Below are 20,559 nucleotides of genomic sequence, written 5' to 3' on the forward strand. Positions count from 1 at the left end.
TGCATATGTTATCAAATTATGTCTATGATTGTTATGTGACATTTTTCTAGCCCTCTAAAACCAGACTTAACTTTACAGACTCAGATTAAATTCACTACCTCCAGATCTCCCAGCTCAGTTTTTCAGCATTAAAGACTTCAGCTAATAGGTTCTCAAACCAAATAATTCAGAAACAGAGAACAGGTTCCCTGTGAGAAACCGCAATAGAGATACTGAGACAGAATCAGAAAAATCCAATAAAGCATCCTTAGAGTTGTAACTACTAGGTATGTGGGATTACAGATGCTATGAAAAACCTGAAAATGTTGTTTATTTCTGCAATTGAGCTTAAATTCTAGCAACATGATCTAAATCTATTCTCAGTTTCTGGATGTAAGGGCAAAACAATGAATGTAATGAAGAAGGACAAATACCATGAAAACAAGATGAATGACTCCAACTCTGGGTAGTTTCCTTTACTTGGTACATGTTTCTTTCTCAGTTACATCAAAGCACCACAACTTGGCTTAATATTTAGGTTGCAGTAACTTTCTAAGTGTGGCACAAAGGTAATTCAATAAATAACTAAAGGGTAAAACATACAGTAATGAGTAAGGAGTTGTAACAAAACTTTATCTTAATAGCATTGAAATGAAAATTCCACTAAGAGACTTTGGTCTTGCAAACTGTCTAATGATAAAGTTACAAATGAAACGCCAGACACACACACACTCATTCTTTAAAAATACATATCAGATGACAATGAAAACAATATCAACCCACTTATTTACAAGACATCTTGATCTGAAATGCTATTTATATTCAGTCTCTAGAACACTACCACCACCCAAATTTAGATCTTGCTGGTTTATATTGGTAACACAAATGATACAGAAAGGGTTTCGGAGCATTTCAAAAATCAACTTATTTAAAATCTCCTAATTAAAAAACAACTACTGCAAAAAGAAGAAACCACTGCAGAGAAAAGTATAAGCAAGCCACTTTGAAAAGCTCCTATCCCTACCAAATTTAACAAGCAACAATCACTGAATGTGGCTATATGTTAAAATAATAATAATAAGATAAAATAGAAAGGAAGGTGACAATCTTCACACTGCTTGTTGCAGACAAGAAAGAACAACTGTTAGTACTAACACTGGACTGTTAAGTGCTGAAAGACCAGACATGAAATAACGAAATCTTACTCCTCTGGTATCTAAGGCTACTGTACCAGCAGTTTCAATCAAGTAGTTCCTTAAGAACAGAGCCCATCTGTCATTCTCAGGGGATACTTGTATCATAAAGTGTACAAGCTTATAAATCACTAGCACTTCAGCACAAGCTTTCACTTGATGAAGAACTTATCAATGATGCTGGCAGAGGCACTTTTACACCTTCTTCCCATGTGAAAGGAATGAAGAGATCTGGTCAAGGACTAAAAATACAATGCTGAAAGCAAAATGTGCCACAATTTTTCTGTGAAAGTTTTATAATTTAAAAATAAGTTGAATGTAAGATAACAAAAGATGAGACAAAATACGCAGAAAAACAATAAATAAAATGAAATAACTGACCGAACAATATCAAAATATTTTCACAGAAGTTAAAAGGGTAAGTTTAAAAAAGTAGAAACAGTGTGAACTACTAACAGCAGTTAGAAAAAGTAGTTAGAAACTGAAACGCAGAATCAAAAATATTTATGGCAGTAGTAAAGAGAAACAACAGTTTTTGGAATGAAGACTCAGAATCACATATTATGCTCCACATTAGTTTTAAAAATCCTTAAATATAAAAACAAGACTTCCTCTCTCCTCAAAATAACCTAACCTATGATCTTTGGCTGAAAAATTTATGCTTTTGAACTATGGTGCTGGAGAAGATTCTGGCGAGTCCCTTGGACAGCAAAGAGATCAAACCAGTCAATCCTAAAGGAATATTCACTAGAAGGAATGATGCTGAAGCGCCAATACGCTGGCCACCAGATGGAAGACCCAACTCATTGGAAAAGACCCTGCTGCTGGGAAAGAGTGAGGGAAGGGGCAGCGGGCAACAGAGGATGAGATGGTTGGATGGCATTACCAACTCAATGGACATGAATCTGATCAAACTTAAGGAGATAGTGAAGGGGTCTCAAAGAGACGGACATGACTTAGCGATGGAACAATAACAATGATCTGTGGGGAAAACTTCAGCATATTAAGTTGATGGGTAAGCTTCCTAACATTGAATTGTTAAAGGAAGTGTGTGTGTTAGTTGCTCAGCCATGTCCAACTCTTTGTGACTCCACGGACTGTAGCTCACCAGGCTCCTCTGTCCATGGGATTCTCCAGGCAAGAATACTGGAGTGGGTTGCCATTTCTTTCTCTATGTTAAAGGATACACAAGCGAAAATATCCAAAGATTTAAGAAAAACACTAGTATCTGAAATAAATTGTTGTTACAACATAAGGGGCCATATCCATATTTGTCTTAAAGCTGTTTTATCTTCCATTTCTTATAAAGTAAACAGAAGTTTTGCCCATCTAGGATGTTGTTAATATTTTATTTCTTGATCTAGGTATTACTGATTACACAGACATGTTCACTTTGCAAAAAGGCATCAAGCTGTGTCAGTGATTTGTGTGTACTTGTATACTTTCACCAAAACTTTAAAAAAAAGCTCATAAAAATTATTTCTACAACTTAAATTGTAGAATTTCTAATTGTATTTCTACAACTTAATTGTAATACTTAAACTGTATGTCTACAATTTAAATGTAGTTGTATTTATATATATAATAATACACATATAGATTATATAAAGTTATATATCCATATCCATATGCAAGTTGCTCAGCCATGTCCAACTCTTTGTGATCCCATGGACTGTAGCCCGCCAGGCTCCTCTGTTCATGTACAGACAGTTTCTAATCCAAATTACCACTGCTAATGTAAATGACTTACACATATTGTCATTTGTACCTGCTCAAATTCTTTCTCTTTTTTCCAATCAACTCAAAATTACTCTTTTGGGGGGAAAAAGTAAAACTTCAGAAAAATCTAAGGTTCAGAAGTACTTCATCAGGGAAAATAAACATGTAAGGTAAGCGATTCTTGGAAAAAAAAAAAATCTTTTAGTCTCCCTCTCCTCTGATGTGCTCATTTTGCCTGTGAGAGAGCACTCCATCCTAGAAAGTCTTCCTCCAAATTGCTTATTTCTCCTATCAATTTTACTGGGCTTAAAATATCAAAATTTGAGCAAATAATCAGTTTCTTCAAATTGCAAATCCATTTCAAAGGATTACAAAGATATCAGTCACTCACACACAACTGTGTCTACTTTTTTTGGGCTTCCCAAGTGACACAGTGGTAAAGAATCCACCCACCAATCCAAGACACGCAGGTTCGAACCCCGGGGTTGGGAGACCCCCTAAAAGAGGAAATGGCAACCCACTCCAATATTCTTGCTTGGAAAATTCCATGGACAGAGGAGCCTGGTGGGCTACAGTCCATGGAGTCACAAACAGTCAGACATGACTAAGGACACATATACACACAACTTTTTAAAAATTGAGGCACAGTGGATGCACAACTATTACTTAAGTTTCAGTGTATGACACAGTGATGCAAAGTTTTGTTTCCACTTCTAACAAACAACTGTAAGAAAGTTCTTCTATATAAAGAAGAAAAATGAGCAATTCTACACTTTCTTTTATCATACAGTTTGCCAAAAATACTAAATTCCAAAATATACCATCTTCACCCATTCTCGTTTACTTTAAACAAGTCTTCTTTGATCTTCTCTGCCATGATACAAACTTGAATGACTCCCACTTGCCATTGTTAAATTCTACTCAGTTCTTATTTTTTTTTTTTTCAAAAATGTAGATCAATTACTAGTAACTTAGCTGCCACCAGGGAAGCCCATACACATACACACACACACACACACCAATCCTCAAGCTACAACAGGTGACTATGTCTTTCCTTTCCCCCACTTGCTTACTCTTAAGTGTTAAGAGCCTCATAAGGCCATGTGTTCTTACACATACATACACATGTATACATACACACACAATTATATAGTATGGATGCAAGATACAAAATCAATACTTGAGTGCAAAAAGAGTTCTCTTATCTAAACCCAAGTAGAGTCAGCAAAGGCTAAACTGATTCAAGTCAGCCAGCAACACGTCGTACTAAAGAAACCAACACCAAAGGCTGAATTCACATAGTTCCTCACAAACTTTCAGCAGTCAAAGATTGATACAACCCAACTCAATCATCTGAGGGTTGAGTGTACACTACAAGAAAGCTATATTATCACCATTACCAGAAAAATAATTTTAAAGCAGTTTCTTACCCCATTTCTACCACTCAAATTATTTCTAAACTTTGGGAAAAGTTGCCTTTCCTCACAGAAAAGATGAATGGCACCTCATCTCTAATGAGACGTGAAAGTATACATTAAAAAAATTTTTTTTGGCCACACAGTGCATGCAGTATGCAGAACTTCCCTGACTGGGGACTGAACCTATGCCTCCTACATTGGAAGTACACAGTCTTAACCACTGGGCCACCAGGGAAGTCCCATTAATGTTTTAAGGTTCTCCAGTTGACAGTGTTTAATGTTTTCTCCTCTGTTGAACACGGTCATACCATTTTCCATTTGCTAGAAAAGCAGAACATTTGACAATTGGATTTTTAGAACCTGAGAGAATAAGCAACTAACTTACATGATATGATTTAAGTTTGCTTTTAACTATACTATCTTACTTTCATATCTTTTAAAATAAAAAATACACAACATATTCATTTTCAAAGTAAATACTTTCAATATTTGCCTTCAATTAAAATAAATTAAGTAAAGGAAGTTAGTTGGTTTCATTTCTCTATTTTCTAAGGATTAAGTTCAAGCACATGTATTAACCAAACTTATACAAAAACCTCAAGCTATGCATGTAAAGACATCAAGTTATGCATGTTAGGACACCAAATTATGGTGAGAAAAGAGTAAAGAGTACTTAGTCTACAAATCTGTCAAAATTCCCACTGAAGTCTAATTTAACTCGTATGTTTCTTTCCTGAAATAGTCCAATCTATAACTATGAGCTAAAAAATGACTTAACACCCTTTATTCACAACTTATGAGTAAGTCAAGGGAAATCTAACCTTCTTTGTACAATGACTGCTTAGTGATCTCATCAACAAACTGGAAAAACATGTGGGCCAATCACTGCAATCTCATCTGGAAACATGAAGTAAAATTATGATCAGAAAGCTACTTAGAAATGTGAAACCAAATGACTTAACTATCAATGGCATCGTACTACTATAACATCCATCAGATAGGTGGGATAGGATAGAAGAGTGACTTGCTGCAAGGGTTAGGAGATTCCTTTCTCTGGAGGTGATGAAGATACTCGGTCAAATGTATTTCAGTATCTCCTTTTGATGTAAGGACTAGGATATATAAATCATTTTTTAAATTCTCTGCTACTTACTAAGTACGATCACTGCTGTGTCACAGTCATCGTACAGAATTGCTAAGAGGGATAGTATATAAGAAAAGTATCTGGCACATACTCTAGTACGTAAGAAACAGTCATGTTTATTACTCCAAATACCCATTTCTTCTGTTATTCTTTTTTCAAAGAATATTTCAATTCATTAGATATAAGATTACTGATTTACAATTGCAAATCAGTTTCTCTGAGGTTATACCACATCACCTGGACTGCATTTTGGGATATGTCAGAAACTCTTCAGTGACTCATACATACTTTATTTCTTAGGTTTAGTTTTATAAATGGCTGCTTCTGTTCCATACTATTATTTTTAGTATTTAAAAGAGCTGCTATTTATCGAGCATCTACCATTCGATAGGTACTTCACTATCTCTTATCTTTAAATTACTGTCAGACAAGTGTTACCATCCCTATTTGAAAGATAATAGAGTAAGGCTCAGAGCAGTTACACTTCTTGCCCCACATCACACACACACAGGTCATTAGTGGTGTGGCTAAGTTTAGCACCTACCTCTAGTTAGTGCGAACTCTGAGCTCTTTCCAACATACTATCTCCAATCGTCTCATCCCTTATATTTTACGCCTTTATAAATTTGCTTTCAGAGGATAACAACTACAATTTGGGAGCACCCTGCTCACAACCTCACATAATAACCAGTTTTCTGGAAGACAAGAATGCACTTCCAATGACTGATAAACGAGAAATGGAAGGTCTAAAACAGAATAACCCTTCAGAGACCAATGGGACAAGATAGACACAAAATACGAGTAACTTGTTAGGAATAAAAAAGAGAACAGTTAAGACAGCAAGAGACCTCAAGGTGAAATAACTTATTATTATAAATTACTTCCAAAATTAAAACAGAGGAAAAGACAGAAAATACTCACTAGCTTTGAATTCTGCCAAATTTAAGTTCAGGGATTCTCACTAACAGATCAGGATCTACTGGTCATTCTTGCCTTACCTGATAGATCTCCAAGCTGGTTAGCCTTTCCTTGGGTTTGCCAGAATTTCCAGTTTAAAAAAAAAAAAAAGAGGCAAGCAGTATAGGGACAGGCCTTAGGCCTTATCAGCAGAACTCTAACATCAGTATTGTCACTATTGCATTTCTATTCCTCAAATAATTTTTAAGTGTTGAGAAAATAGCCCCCCCCCCCCAGCCCCAACACACACACACAGTTAAGTGGCATTCCTCTTACGGATGTAAATATTTCGAAGGGTTAGCCAGAAGATGGAAGAGCAGTGACTCATGGTACTTAATTCCTAAAAGAGGAAAAATCAGATTCCTTGTCCAGAATTCTTCTATCTGGAAAGATTGCAGAAATTCCTTACTCTGTAAGTAGTAGGGAGAACTTACAGGTAAAATATAATGGGCTAGGACAACTCCACAGAGAAGTGTAACTAGGACGCATGACTAGAACACTAAAGAGCTTCCTGACTGCTCCACAGAATATGCAGCCACTAAGGAATATTTTATGTAATACTATATATTCACCAAATTATTTTAAAAGCTCACTTAAAAAAAAAAAAGCAACAACTATAAATCCAGGATCATAGGTGAGATTTTAATCTCACAAATAGGAGATTACACAGACTGATTACATTTTTACTCTATATGATTATTTCAGACTAGAAATAGCAAAATCCATTAATATACTGTTATAATTCATTAAATTCTTGAACTATATATAATAACCCAGTTAAAATTTCAACATTTCAACTTTATGAATTTGCCAATAACTAGGCAATTACACTTATTTTCCAAAACTTTCATATCAAGATTTTCATAAGTCAAACTTCATCTTTTATTAAAACATAATGAGAAACTAGTAACAGACATAGTAATCAATAGGTTGATTCCAGGCAGGAAAATTTGGGAGCTGAAGGCAGTTGTAGGAAAAAGACTTTTGAATTTTAAATCATGTGCATTTAATACCTAATCAAAGTAATCAATTTCAACTAAATCCTAAAAATGCTCAGAATACGTAGCACTTCTGCAGATGTGTAAGCGTTCCTCAGACATATTTCTAAAACAAGACTGCCAAATAGATTTCATGATAAATTCAGCAGAACAAGTCGCAAAAACTCATTCGGGATTTTAAAAGAAAACAAATATATAAAATCCAACCCCACATACTTTCAGTTTCACTGAAGCTGGAATATATTATCAAAGTATTCCTATGTGGAACACAAATTATTTTCTACTAGCTAAAAGTAGTATGTGAAATCCTAAACCCAAGATTTAAAATAAAAGCCTAAAAATGCTAATGATTTGTATTCCATCTTTAGACAGCAGACCGCTTCAGATACCATGCGAGAAGACAGCATTCCATGGAACACCCAGGCTGATTATCTCCCATTTGGGGTGTAAGCAAATCTCCTGCCTTTAAAAAGTCCGCATAAGATTTCACTCCATATGGTTTGTTTCACTGGCCATTACAACACTCAAACATATATACATTTTAAAAGGAGGTATCAAGGAAATTTTTAAGACTAACCTGTGGGCACAGAAGCAACTAAAAACCAGTTCCGACAGAATTTTTGCTTGAAAATACTTTCCTATAACTTACTACCACTCAGAAGCCTAAAGTCCACCCTTTACATGAAATAAATGATTTTATATACAGATTGAGTTAACTTGTCTTAAAACAGTGAGTCTCACTTCAGTTCCCTACTCTGAAAGCTCTCTGATCCACTATTATGTAACTCTATCCAAGATTCTAATGCAAGGGTTACATATCCATTAAGAGTTAGTAAAAACTAAAACGGGCCTATGCATAAGCTTAGCTGTAGTTCCTTAATTACCTTGTCAAAATTATGAAACCCAGTATATTTTCAAACCAACAACAACCAAACCTTTCCTATTCAAACCAGAAATAGTGACACTTTGCATACTTCGTAAAATTGTTAAAAGAGTATTCTTCTTGGCTAACTTCTGATCATTATGAAAACTGTACATTTAAAATTAAAAAAAACGCCAGTTTTCAAAGAATTACTATTTTTTACATAACACTAGCAAACTTTTTCTAATTTTAGTCTTTTAATTCATCTTAAGGCCATTTATTTGCCCTCCAAAAAGACCCATAGCATTTTCCCTGAAGGCTAATCAGCAGTTCTTTTCCTCTCTGTGCCAACATGGAACAGTTTCTACTAGCAGCAGCAAAGCAACAACAATTCTACAGTGAATTTGATTTACCATTTGGTTGGGCACATACTGAAATTCTGATTCACGAACATCTTAGTCAGTTTATGGATATCAATGAAAAGAAAAATGACACTCTGGCATGTGACCAAGTAACTTTTACTTCAAAAGGAAATAGACTTTAGTAGCTAATAATTTTAAACAAATGAAGGAAAGTGATCAAATGTAAGTACCTCAACTAAGTTGAAAATACACACAAATGAAAAAATTCAGAATTAACATTTAAAAATACACAGACTGAGTTTGGCTGAAAGAGTCTGATTCACTGTTAATGTACTGATTCACTGTAACAAATCAGTATATCTTGAAAAAGCTTACTTCTAGCAATAGAATCCTTATTACCCTAGGATTTCAACCCAATGTCATTGCTTTAAAAAAAAAAAATTAGTCAACTCTATTACATATAGTGTCAATTCTGAGACTTGACTATTATTTGAATGAAACACAGGAGAACCTTGATATGCAAATACAAAAGGAAATGATGAAACTGTACTTTTAATTAACAAAAAAAACCCCTGTAAATGTATCAAAGAAGCATTAAAACACATTTACCAGTAATGTAGCACAAGACCTCTAACTGGCTTGAAAGATCACATTCTTTCAAGCAACGTATAGTAAACTGCTTTCACAAGGACTATCTGTAACAGTAACCAGTGAAAACCGTTTAAACTATTTTTCAATTATCATCTCCCTCTTTGATTTGTTCGGTATTTTGATCACGTACAACAAAGAAACAATTTTTAAGGAAAGACTGTATAATTTTTAAAAGGCATTTAATCTTAATTCCCTCAGCCAAAGAAGGTGTGACAACCAACGCACGTAAAATTAACCTTAATCCACCAACGAAAACACGCAAAATGTCTCCTAACAATTCCCCTCCTTCTTAAAACAACAACCGTACACATAAATATGGTACTGACCTCCACCCCCAGTGAGAGCAGCTAATTAATAAACAGAATAGTTACATTTGGAGATCAAGGTGCAACACCGCATCTCCGAAACCTACCCAAATAACATCATCTAAGTAGAACTGAACATTATTTTTGCTAAAGCAAGAATCCAACCCCCGGGAGCCTCAGCCCTTAGACAATGGTGGTTACCAGACAGAGCTGCACAGTTGGGTCCAAATGACACATTTCACTAGGCCCTGGACACAACATACACAGGCACAAACACACGCACTCTCTCCCACAAGAGGCCAGTTCTAAGGAAGGGGCGTTCAAATCCCACTGGGAGACGGAGGGGCACCATGGTGGCGTGGGGGTATGCTAGGGGAGAACAAGCGAGAGGGGAGTCGATACAGCGGAAGGGTAACTGCACCGCACGCGAGGGAGGGGGCTGGAAATGGCCGATGGATTCTATATTTATTTATTTAAAGGTCTTAATTTAACGGGTCCTTCCCAGGGGTTCTGTAACTAAAGCCAAACTGCGCAGCAAACATTACGAGGTTGGGAGAAGAGTCGCCGCTCCCCCTACCCCGTGACTGGGGGGGGGAGGGGGGGGCGGGGGAAACAAGTTCCCCGGCCAACACCACCGACCACTCCAACTCCCCCTCTCCCCTCCTCCACAGGAAGGGGGAGGCTAACAGAGAAAAGGGGGAAAAATAAGTTCCCCAGCCATCCCTAACCACCCGATCACTCCCAGTTGTCCCCCCCAATCTTCCATTAGAAACAGGAGACCAAACCGTGGAAGGCAGCCGAAATAGGAGAGATCCCACCCTTCGCCTTCCCCCCACCCACCAACAGACTGCTGCGGGGTCCGTAAGCAAGCTCAAAAACCAGAGGGATGCGTCGGGGGAAGAGGGTGCCGAGCCCCCGAAACCAAACAAAGCGCGGCCTGAGCTAAGAGCCCAGGCGAGTCGGGAAGCCGCGGCTTTTCCTGCCGGCCGGGGCCCGGGCTGAGCTGACACTGCGGCACCGGGGGACCCGCCTCCGCTCTGCCTCCCTTCTCCCACCCCCCAGTCGCACAAGCCGCCCCCGCCCGCCCGGCCTCCCTCCCCGCGGGTCCCGCCGGCCGGGCGCCCGAGCCGGCGGGCGGCGGGGAAAGAGCGCGGCCTTACCCCGCTCGCCGGCGTTGTTCCGCTCCTGGGGCAGCGGCGGAGGCGGCGGTGGCGGCGGCGGAGGCTGTTGCTGCTGCTGCGGCGGCGGCGGAGGCTGCTGCTGCGGCGGCTGCTGCTGGGGCGGCTGCGGCGGCGGCTGCTGCGGAGGCTGCTGCTGCTGTTGCTGCACCGGGCGCGGCCGCGACACTCGCCTGGGTCTCCGGTTGGCGGCTCGGACGGAGTTCATTTGCCGGGCTGAGGTGGCGGCGTTGGCGGAGGGACACACACACACACGCACACGCACCGCGAGCTCCGGGGCGGGAGAAGGGGGTGGGGAGAGGGGGGGAGGAAGGAAAGGGGGCGAGGGGAAGGGGAGATGGTAAGGGCGGAGGGGCGAGCGGGACCCCGAGTCAAGAGAAAGGCCCGCGGAGACAGAGACCGAGCGAGGCCAGGCGGGCGGGCCTGACGCACGGGGAAGGCCGAGGCCGCCGGGCGGGGCGGCCGCGAGGGACGGAGACAGAAAGACGGGCAGAGCGAGAGAAAGAAAGAAAGGGCGTCCGCCCGCCTGGGGATCCAGAGGCGAAGCGCGGCGTCGGCGGCTGAGGACACAGACCCTGGTCCCGCCGACTCCCGAGCGGCGTCTCCGGCGGCGGGGGGAGTGGGCGGGCGGGTGAGGAAGGGAGAAGGAGGAGAAGAGAGGGAGAGAAGGGAGGGAGGGAGCAGGGGGCGCCCGGCTCTTTTTTTTTTCCTCTTCCTCCCCCCCACACCCCCTGAAAGAGATTTCTGAGAGGAATTTTTTCTCTCTTTCTTCGGCCTCTTCTCTCTCCTCCCCCCCTTCTCTCCTCGGCGAAGGGGAAATGAGTGTGAAGGGAGGAGATAGGGGGAAAAAGAGGCGTCGTCGTTCCTCCTCCTTAAAGGAGCCTTTCCTCCTCCTCCTCCTCAGCCCCGTCGCCGCTGCTTCTGCTGCTGCTCCGTGGCAGGAGGAGCCATTGACACCGCCGGAGCCACCACTCGCCCAGTCGGTCCCTCCCCGCCGCGGGGCTGGCCGGGGGCGCGGGGGAGGGCCGTGGAGCGGCGGGGGGAGGGGCAAATGGGCGGGGAAGAAGAGGGGCGGGGATTCCTGCCAAGGAGCCAATGGGAGGCGCTCATACAACCTTCGGGCCAATGGGACCTGTGCTCTTATCGCCAAGTCCCTTCCTTCAACGCCCTGTTTCCTCTCTCGGGTTTCCTCCCTCCCCCGCTAAGGAGGTGGGGGAAGGAGGAGAGGGGGAGTGTGGTGGGGCGGGTGATAATGGGGAGGTATCAGGGCATATAATAGAGCGGGGGGTGGATGAAGAGAGCGCTAGTGCGTAGCGACGGTTCTAGGAGAGGAGGTGCTCGGAGGAAAGGGCGGGGGCTGCTGATGTAATGGGGAGAAGTGATTAAGCCTTCGGTTCGCCGTTTCAACCTCTCCCCGCCCCCCTCCCCATCCGATTTTTTAAGCGGAAAAGAAAAGTAGAGCGAGGTAGCCAATCTTTGATAACTGGGGTTTTTTTTGTGGTAGGTAGGTTCAAACTCTGAGCTGTAGGGAGCGCTAGAGATTCTGTACCCTGTAGTTCAGCTGAGGGTATTTGCTAAACCTTGAAGATCCACTTTACCGAGCTTTGAGCTCGGGAACCGAAGTTAGAAGTCGGTTCCTACTTGTAGTCTAAAAGGAGTCATCTAAATCTTGAAAAGATTGTGATCAATAGGGAATAGACCTTTGGTCAGTTTACTTACTGAAGACGCAGTATCTATAACGTTTGGAGAAATAATAGGTGAGAAAAGAGAAGTAAATGTGTTGAGGTGGTGATTGTTTTGTGATACACGTTTTAATTTTTTAATTTTTATTTTTTTAGATCTCACAAACTCAGAGGAAAAGAAAAGCCCCAAGGGGAATTATCTTTTGTGTCTGTATCTGGTCCCCTCGAGGTAATCTCTCTCCAGGGAAAACGTGTTTTTATTCCCTCGCTGCTGTTGTGATGACTGAAAACGTATCTTTTCTCGATTCTTTCTCTCTCTTTTGTTTATCACCTTGTGGAAATGGTAAAACTGGCAGTTTACCTGATTCTCTGATTTTCGATCTTCAGGTGATTTCTTTCTCATTTCAGTTTGACCAGGTGCTCTGTCTTAGGTTTGAGGTGGATGACTAAGTGGTTACAAAGTACAATAAGAGAAGTAGGGGTAAGAGCGGGGAAGTGTGTGTTTTAGGAGGGGAGAGAGAAACAGTGAGAACCACTGTGGTGTCCGGTGTTTGAGTCTCTGACTTGATGTATGCCTCTGGGCAAAATACTTTACGTTTCTAGCTTTCAGGGTTCCCTCCCTTTAAATAAGAATTTACTTTGGATTACATAATACTGTTTTTAATTTTAAAATATTCTCTAATTTTGGGATGAGCTCTCTTTGGTCCTGACAATGGAGAAACTTAGATCTAAGCTTCCTTCTCAAGAAAAAAATCGAGGAGGGAGGCTTACAATGAAGAACTGCAAATGTTTATGGTGGTTAGCAAGGTACAAATGGGTACAATTTTAGATTTGGTTCAAATAAATGTAGCAGGAAAAAAGGAAAATTACATGCCTTTGTACATATTATAAGTGGAGCATAACTCTTTATTTTTTCTAAAAATTTACTTTGTTTCCAGCATGCATTTATTGGTTCCTTCTGTGTATGTATTGCTATGTAAGGTGCTATGGGAGATAGCAAAAAATAAATTGCAAAATATGGGGCATAGTTTGTATTTTTTTATGGTAGTTGATTTAGTTAATTCAGATGTACAGAGAAAACATAGCTTATTCTCTGTAGCTTATCCTTCTTGAGTCCCCACATTATCCCTTTTCTTTTATAGGTAAGTGCTGAGTCTTACAGATTTCCCCACTTCCCTGTCATCCAAGATATACATGGGAGTTGAGGGATTCTGTGTAAACTGTACATAGACGGAATGTCACATCTTTGATATGCTAGATTTCCAAGTTGTAATAAACTTGGAATGATAGTTCTCCGGCATGTGGCAGTAAGATGCCTCATTTTAACAAAACCAGTATATTGTGATAATTTTCTGATAGGTGGAAGTAAAATGCCTTGATAGTGCCTTTTTCTCATTCACACAGTAACTAGTGGGCTGGTAGAAGCCTGTGGGATGGGAAGGTCAGCGGGGCATCAGGGAAAAGCCCTGAGCCACAAGTGCCAGTCCTTGTGTGGTCCTTTACTTGTGGAGTGTCTGGTATAGTCCGAAAGCAGAACTGCTAGCCTCAGTGATAAAACTGCTCCTTCTGTCCTTTCGAGAAGTTGTGCTGCTTCCACAGTGAACCATTTGCCTTATACACTGCAACCTCTGTCCTGACCCCAGGGCTCCTCAGGTCCACTGATTCCCACGATGCCATTCCATCTTCTCACTGAAACATGTTGGAACTTCTGGTTTCCCAGAATATCCCAAGTAGGTCTTGATGAACCAGGAACTTTGCTTCAAGCTCATCTACTGAGCCACCTCCTTCACCGATGTTGCATTTTTCTCCCTATGTCATGTGGAACATGCCATTAAGCTGAAAGCAGAGATCTTAGAGGACTCAGCCTCTCACAGGCATGCCCAGAGAAGCAAACAATTATCCCCATTTTTCTTGGATTTCCCCGTATCTCTGTGAATATTTCAACTATATACTTCCAACTCTAGTTTCCACACTGAGAAGGGACAGGAAGTAAGCACACTGAGTCTGATTACCTCATTCATTCCCCCTTTCTTCTTTCCATGATCTCTTAGGGCTATAAGAGATGGATTTTTCTAACACAACATTGTAAAATATGTATTTTAATAAAAAAGTTTTTAAAAGAGATTATTTTTATTCTTCTTGTGTGACAAGAGCTTTCCTTATGTACCACATTATCTTCATTTTTTGTGATGACTTCTACTGTGCTCCCTTTTTTGGAGCCATGATGGCGGATGGGACACAGGAGAGCTTTCCATTAACAATAATGGAATATCTACTGGGAGATGTTAAAAAATATTATCCTATCATATCACTGGTTCCTACGTATTTTTAGTTTATCTTACAAAAGCATTAAACGTTAGAGACTTCTTTGTGAAAAAGTGTTTAAAGCCATTTTAAGTTAAAACAGGCCTTGGAGATCATTTAATTCTCATTTTTGTATTTGCTATATAAGGAAACTAAAATTCAAAGAAATGAGGTGACAGAAGCAAATCCCATAACTACTTAGTGGCAAAGTTAATGCCTGACAGTCCAGTGCCCTTTCCGTTCACAGATATTATAGACTTTTAATTCTCCAGTGAAACCCAAAATATTCCAAATGGTTTTAGGCATCGCCAGGTCCACCTGTGTTAGCAGATAATCGTCAGTTAGCTGCCATAGGAGGAGAAGGCAATGGCACCCCACTCCAGTACTCTTGCCTGGAAAATCCCATGGGTGGAGGAGCCTGGAAGGCCGAAGTCCATGGGGTCGCTGAGGGTCGGACACGACTGAGCGACTTCCCTTTCACTTTTCACTTTCGTGCATTGGAGAAGGAAATGGCAACCCACTCCAGCGTTTTTGCCTGGAGAATCCCAGGGATGGGAGCCTAGTGGGCTGCCGTCTACGGGGTCGCACAGAGTCGGACACAACTGAGGTGACTTAGCAGCAGCAGCAGCCGCCATAGGAGGTATGTGTGAGAGAAAACAGCAGAAAAACATAAAGGAGATTTTTATTTGAGGGGGTGGGTAGCAGTCTTCCAAATGATTTCAATATACACTTAGCATAATTTCAGAGGACTGAGTTCCCTCAGGGTTTGCTCGCTCTTCAAGAATATTTGTGTTTGTTTTTCTCAACTAATTACTGGTGCTTAACAGGTTTGTGTACTTAAAATTATTTGTTTATAAAACTTATCACAATAGGAGTGTGGAAAAACTAAGCCCTTTAATCATTTTAATACCTGGCAGGTGATATTTACTGTGATTTTTAAATGATAATTTTTACCATTTCAAAGATTTAGCTTCCTCTTTCCCTGTCATTCCATCATCTAGTCCTAAGCCGTCAGTACTCAAGTCAGTTACATAAGACACCTGAAAGCTACTCATTCCTTTTATGTCATTTAGGAAATTAGTTTGATCTGAATATGGTTTTCCTGAAGGAATAACCAGCTCTGTTTAAAATATCCTTGTTAAAGTATGAATGACTTACCTCACTAAGCTGCAAAAATTCATTCTTTAGTACATGCTCAGATAATATTTTATCAATTAGTAAGTGAAAATTAACTTGGAACTAAGAATTTAAATTCAGTGTATATGTGGGAAAACCTGGTAAGCATGCAATCAAATGATCCTCATAACAGAGGTTATCTGTAAAAAAAATTATAGAATCTAACTTTAATACCTTTCCCTGTGGAATAATAGAGACATCAGATCAGATCAGATCATATCAGTCGCTCAGTTGTGTCCGACTCTTTGCGACCCCATGAATCGCAGCACGCCAGGCCTCCCTGACCATCACCAACTCCCAGAGTTCACTCAGACTCACGTCCATCGAGTCAGTGATACCATCCAGCCATCTCATCCTCTGTCGTCCCCTTCTCCTCCTGCCCCCAATCCCTCCCAGCATCAGTCTTTTCCAATGAGTCAACTCTTCACATGAGGTGGCCAAAGTACTGGAGTTTCAGCTTTAGCATCATTCCTTCCAAAGAACACCCAGGGCTGATCTCCTTCAGAATGGACTGGTTGGATCTCCTTGCAAGAGTCCAAGGGACTCTCAAGAGTCTTCTCCAACACCACAGTTCAAAAGCGTCAATTCTTCGGTGCTCAGCCTTCTTCACAGTCCAACTCTCACATCCATACATGACCACTGGAAAAACCATAGCCTTGACTAGACGAAACTTTGTTGGCAAAGTAACGTCTCTGCTTTTGAATATGCTATCTAGGTTGGTCATAACTTTCCTTCCAAGGAGTAAGCGTCTTTTAATTTCATGGCTGCAGTCACCATCTGTAGTGATTTTGGAGCCCAGAAAAATAAAGTCTGACACTGTTTCCACTGTTTCCCCATCTATTTCCCATGAAGTGGTGGGACCAGATGCCATGATCTTCATTTTCTGAATGTTGAGCTTTAAGCCAATTTTTTCACTCTTCACTTTCACTTTCATCAAGAGGCTTTTGAGTTCCTCTTCACTTTCTGCCATAAGGGTGGTGTCATCTGCATATCTGAGGTTATTGATATTTCTCCCGGCAATCTTGATTCCAGCTTGTGTTTCTTCCAGTCCAGCGTTTCTCATGATGTACTCTGCATAGAAGTTAAATAAACAGGGTGACAATATACAGCCTTGACAAACTCCTTTTCCTATTTGGAACCAGTCTGTTGTTCCATGTCCAGTTCTAACTGTTGCTTCCTGACCCGCATACAAATTTCTCAAGAGGCAGATCAGGTGTTCTGGTATTCCCATCTCTTGAAGAATTTTCCACAGTTTATTGTGATCCACACAGTCAAAGGCTTTGGCATAGTCAAGAAAGCAGAAATAGATGTTTTTCTGGAACTCTCTTGCTTTTTCGATGATCCAGCGGATGTTGGCAATTTGATCTCTGGTTCCTCTGCCTTTTCTAAAACCAGCTTGAACATCAGGAAGTTCACGGTTCACATATTGCTGAAGCCTGGCTTGGAGAATTTTGAGCATTACTTAACTAGCGTGTGAGATGAGTGCAATTGTGCGGTAGTTTGAGCATTCTCTGGCATTGCCTTTCTTTGGGATTGGAATGAAAACGGACCTTTTCCAGTCCTGTGGCCACTGCTGAGTTTTCCAAATTTGCTGGCATACTGAGTGCAGCACTTTCATAGCATCATCTTTCAGGATTTGGAATAGCTCAACTGGAATTCCATCACCTCCACTAGCTTTGTTCGTAGTGATGCTTTCTAAGGCCCACTTGACTTCACATTCCAGGATGTCTGGCTCTAGGTCAGTGATCACACCACTGTGATTATCTGGGTCGTGAAGATCTTTTTTGTACAGTTCTTCTGTGTATTCTTGCCACCTCTTCTTAATATCTTCTGCTTCTGTTAGGTCCATACAACTTCTGTCCTTTATCGAGCTCATCTTTTTATGAAATGCTCCTATAGCCCTATCAAAAGAAATTATGTTCAAGATTTAGGATGGGCTGTGATAGACCACTGTAAATCTTTTTATTTTTTTTGCTTTTAAAAGGAGAACCCAATTTTGAAGTATTGAGAAAAGACTAGGCCAAACAATATAAGGGTGTTATATTATGGAAGGACTGGTGGGTGACTGAACTGTGGGCAGATGTGAATCAAAGACGGTGAGAGAGCCCTGCTACCTACTGGCTCTCTGACGTTGGCCAAGTTATTTAACCTCTCTATGCTTCCGTTTCTATGTCAGTAATATTGGGGTGATAATAATCCTCATTTCATGGGATTGTTGTGACAATTATAAAATGCTGAGAAGAGTGCGTAGTATGCAGTAGGAGCTCAATAAACTATTAGCCATTATTGTCACTGCTGTTGATACTGATGTTATTTCATGCACTCCTTGATGGGTTTCAAGATTACACAGACATTATATATAGGGAAGCAGGTATGGCTTGGAGAAGGCAATGGCACCCAACTCCAGTACTCTTGCCTGGGAAATCCCATGGAGGGAGGAGCCTGGTAGGCTACAGTCCATGGGGTTGTGAAGAGTTGGACACGACTGAGCGACTTCACCTTCACTTTCATGCATTGGAGAAGGAAATGGCAACCCACTCCAGTGTTCTTGCCTGGAGAATCCCAGGGACAGAGGAGCCTGGTGGGCTTCCGTCTATGGGGTCACACAGAGTCGGACACGACTGATGCGACTTAGCAGCAGCAGCAGCAGGTATGGCTCTTGTTGTAAGGAAATATGACTAGAAAATGGTATTAGGAAAATATTTTAAAAGAACAAGACAACACCAAAAGGAAGGAGGCAGAGCAACAATCAGTAGAGGTCAGGCATGGGTTGAAACTGACGGCAGAAGACCTATGCAGGCTGTTTCCACTCAAGCAGTGTTTGGACTGAGGATCTTGTGGCAGATGCAGAATATTTTTTCACTATGGGAGTGTCTGAACAGGCAGTTTATGGAATATGTCAGGAAACAAATGCATGGACCTAGAAAAAGGAAGGAAGGCAGGTGGGAAGGGAAGAAAAAAAGACTGCAGCTGGAGTTTTATCTGTGTTACTGAAAAATTGGACTCATTTAATTGGTATGTTGGGCTTCCCTTGGGGCCCAGCTGGTTAAGAATCTGCTTGCAATGTGGGAGACCTGGGTTCGATCCCTGGGTTGGGAGGATTCCCCTGGAGAAGGGAAAGGCTACCCACTCCAGTATTCTGGCCTAGACAATTCCATAGACTCTATAGTCCATAGGGTTGCAGAGAGTTGGACACAAATGAGCGACTTTCACTTTCACTTAGTATGTTAAAATTTAAAAATTCACTTAGGCCTCCCTGAAAGGAGTAGGAATTATGGAAAGAAATGGAACATAGGTGGAAACAGAAATAGCAGTAAGTAATACATGAAGTGGTACAAGTTACTCAAGGACTAGAGGATTTGAAACATAAAGGAAGAGGGTTTTACAGGAGCATGTGTCAGAAGATACATGAAAGCCTCTATGATCCTGAGATTATGGCCTCTACAAGCATCCACAGAAGCTTCAGATTCAGGAATTTGTTGAGTGATCCAGCTAAGATACATTTCAGGAGAGAAGATCTTGGAAGCAAGGTTAATAGACCTAAGGAGTTCTAGAGCAGGGTGTAGTGGTAGTAGCTGTGTCATAAAGCTTAAAATCATTTGGGATCCTACTGCAGATGGACAAATAGCCAGAGAAGATCTGCTACAAGGCTATAAGCATGGATTATAGGGTTGTCTATTATTAAATGTGTCATGCTGCATTCACCACGGAAAGGGAAGCTATGTCACTCAACTAAGACCAGGCTCAATTTAACAGTGGGCTTCCAGGCCAGAAATACCAGACTCCAGGGGAAATGGAAATAGAAGTGTTCAGAACATGGGAAGGATCTCAAGATACATAAGGAAGATTTGGGTGTGATCTAGTAGACGTTGAAAATACCGCCACTGTAAACCTCCTCATGGATCTGTACCCAGTTGGGCCCTGTGCCCACTCTTGAGTTAATCTCTGGCAAGCATGAGAGGATTACTCTTAGGCCAACCAGAATTTCCCCTGAAGCTTCAGAGGTGGTCAGCTGGATGGAAGAGATGCGGGTACCTTTTTGGAAGCAGGAGAAAGACATTATGTAGAAAGTCAACTCTGACCTTAGTAAAAGCAGTTAGGTCCTCTGTCACAGGTAACCTCCTGATGGGAAATGTATCCCAGCTGAGTTTAAATTCACAAATGGTAGTTGGAAAACTGGCGTGTTCTAATAGGCATCTTGGCATGGCAAAACCCAAAATGATGTTCTCCATTTGTTGTTGTCGTTCCCTTTTACATTATTCCCCTTCTCCCAGATAATCCTTAGTCTGCTGCAGTCTCTGATAGGCAACAGCAACAAGGATCTGTATACTGGGTTCTAGGAATATCATTTTGTTTGCAAGATATTGTTACTGCCGGGGTCACATTTGCTTTTACATTAATGGGGTACAACAGTTTCAGGTGGATTATTTCAGTTTTGATGTTACTGAAGGTCCTACACCCACGTAATGGAAGAAGGCTCAGGGCGCAGTGGCTGCTGAAGGAACCCAAATCCCAAGGCATTTGAGGGAGAATCTTCTGACAGAGACTGAAAAGATCTGGAAACCAGCGAGAAGAGTAGTCAAACTTTATGGTCTTCTGAATTTAACTTACTATAGGAAGAGTAATTCATT

General features: G+C 41.2%; 1 protein-coding gene across 2 annotated transcripts in view; it reads right to left on the reverse strand.

Annotated features, from left to right (window-relative positions):
• FBXO11 (F-box protein 11) overlaps positions 1 to 11,764 on the reverse strand; it is a 112,796-nt gene extending 101,032 nt beyond the window's left edge. For both annotated transcript variants that reach the window (XM_027555202.1, XM_027555201.1), the window contains exon 1: positions 10,749 to 11,764. In XM_027555202.1, the coding sequence (XP_027411003.1) occupies positions 10,749 to 10,974 (226 nt within the window). In that variant the 5' untranslated portion in view covers positions 10,975 to 11,764. The remainder of the gene's footprint in view (positions 1 to 10,748) is intronic.
• Positions 11,765 to 20,559: the final 8,795 nt, after the last annotated feature.

This window comes from Bos indicus x Bos taurus, chromosome 11 (genome assembly GCF_003369695.1).
Source record: "Bos indicus x Bos taurus breed Angus x Brahman F1 hybrid chromosome 11, Bos_hybrid_MaternalHap_v2.0, whole genome shotgun sequence".
Taxonomy (NCBI): Eukaryota; Metazoa; Chordata; class Mammalia; order Artiodactyla; family Bovidae; genus Bos; species Bos indicus x Bos taurus.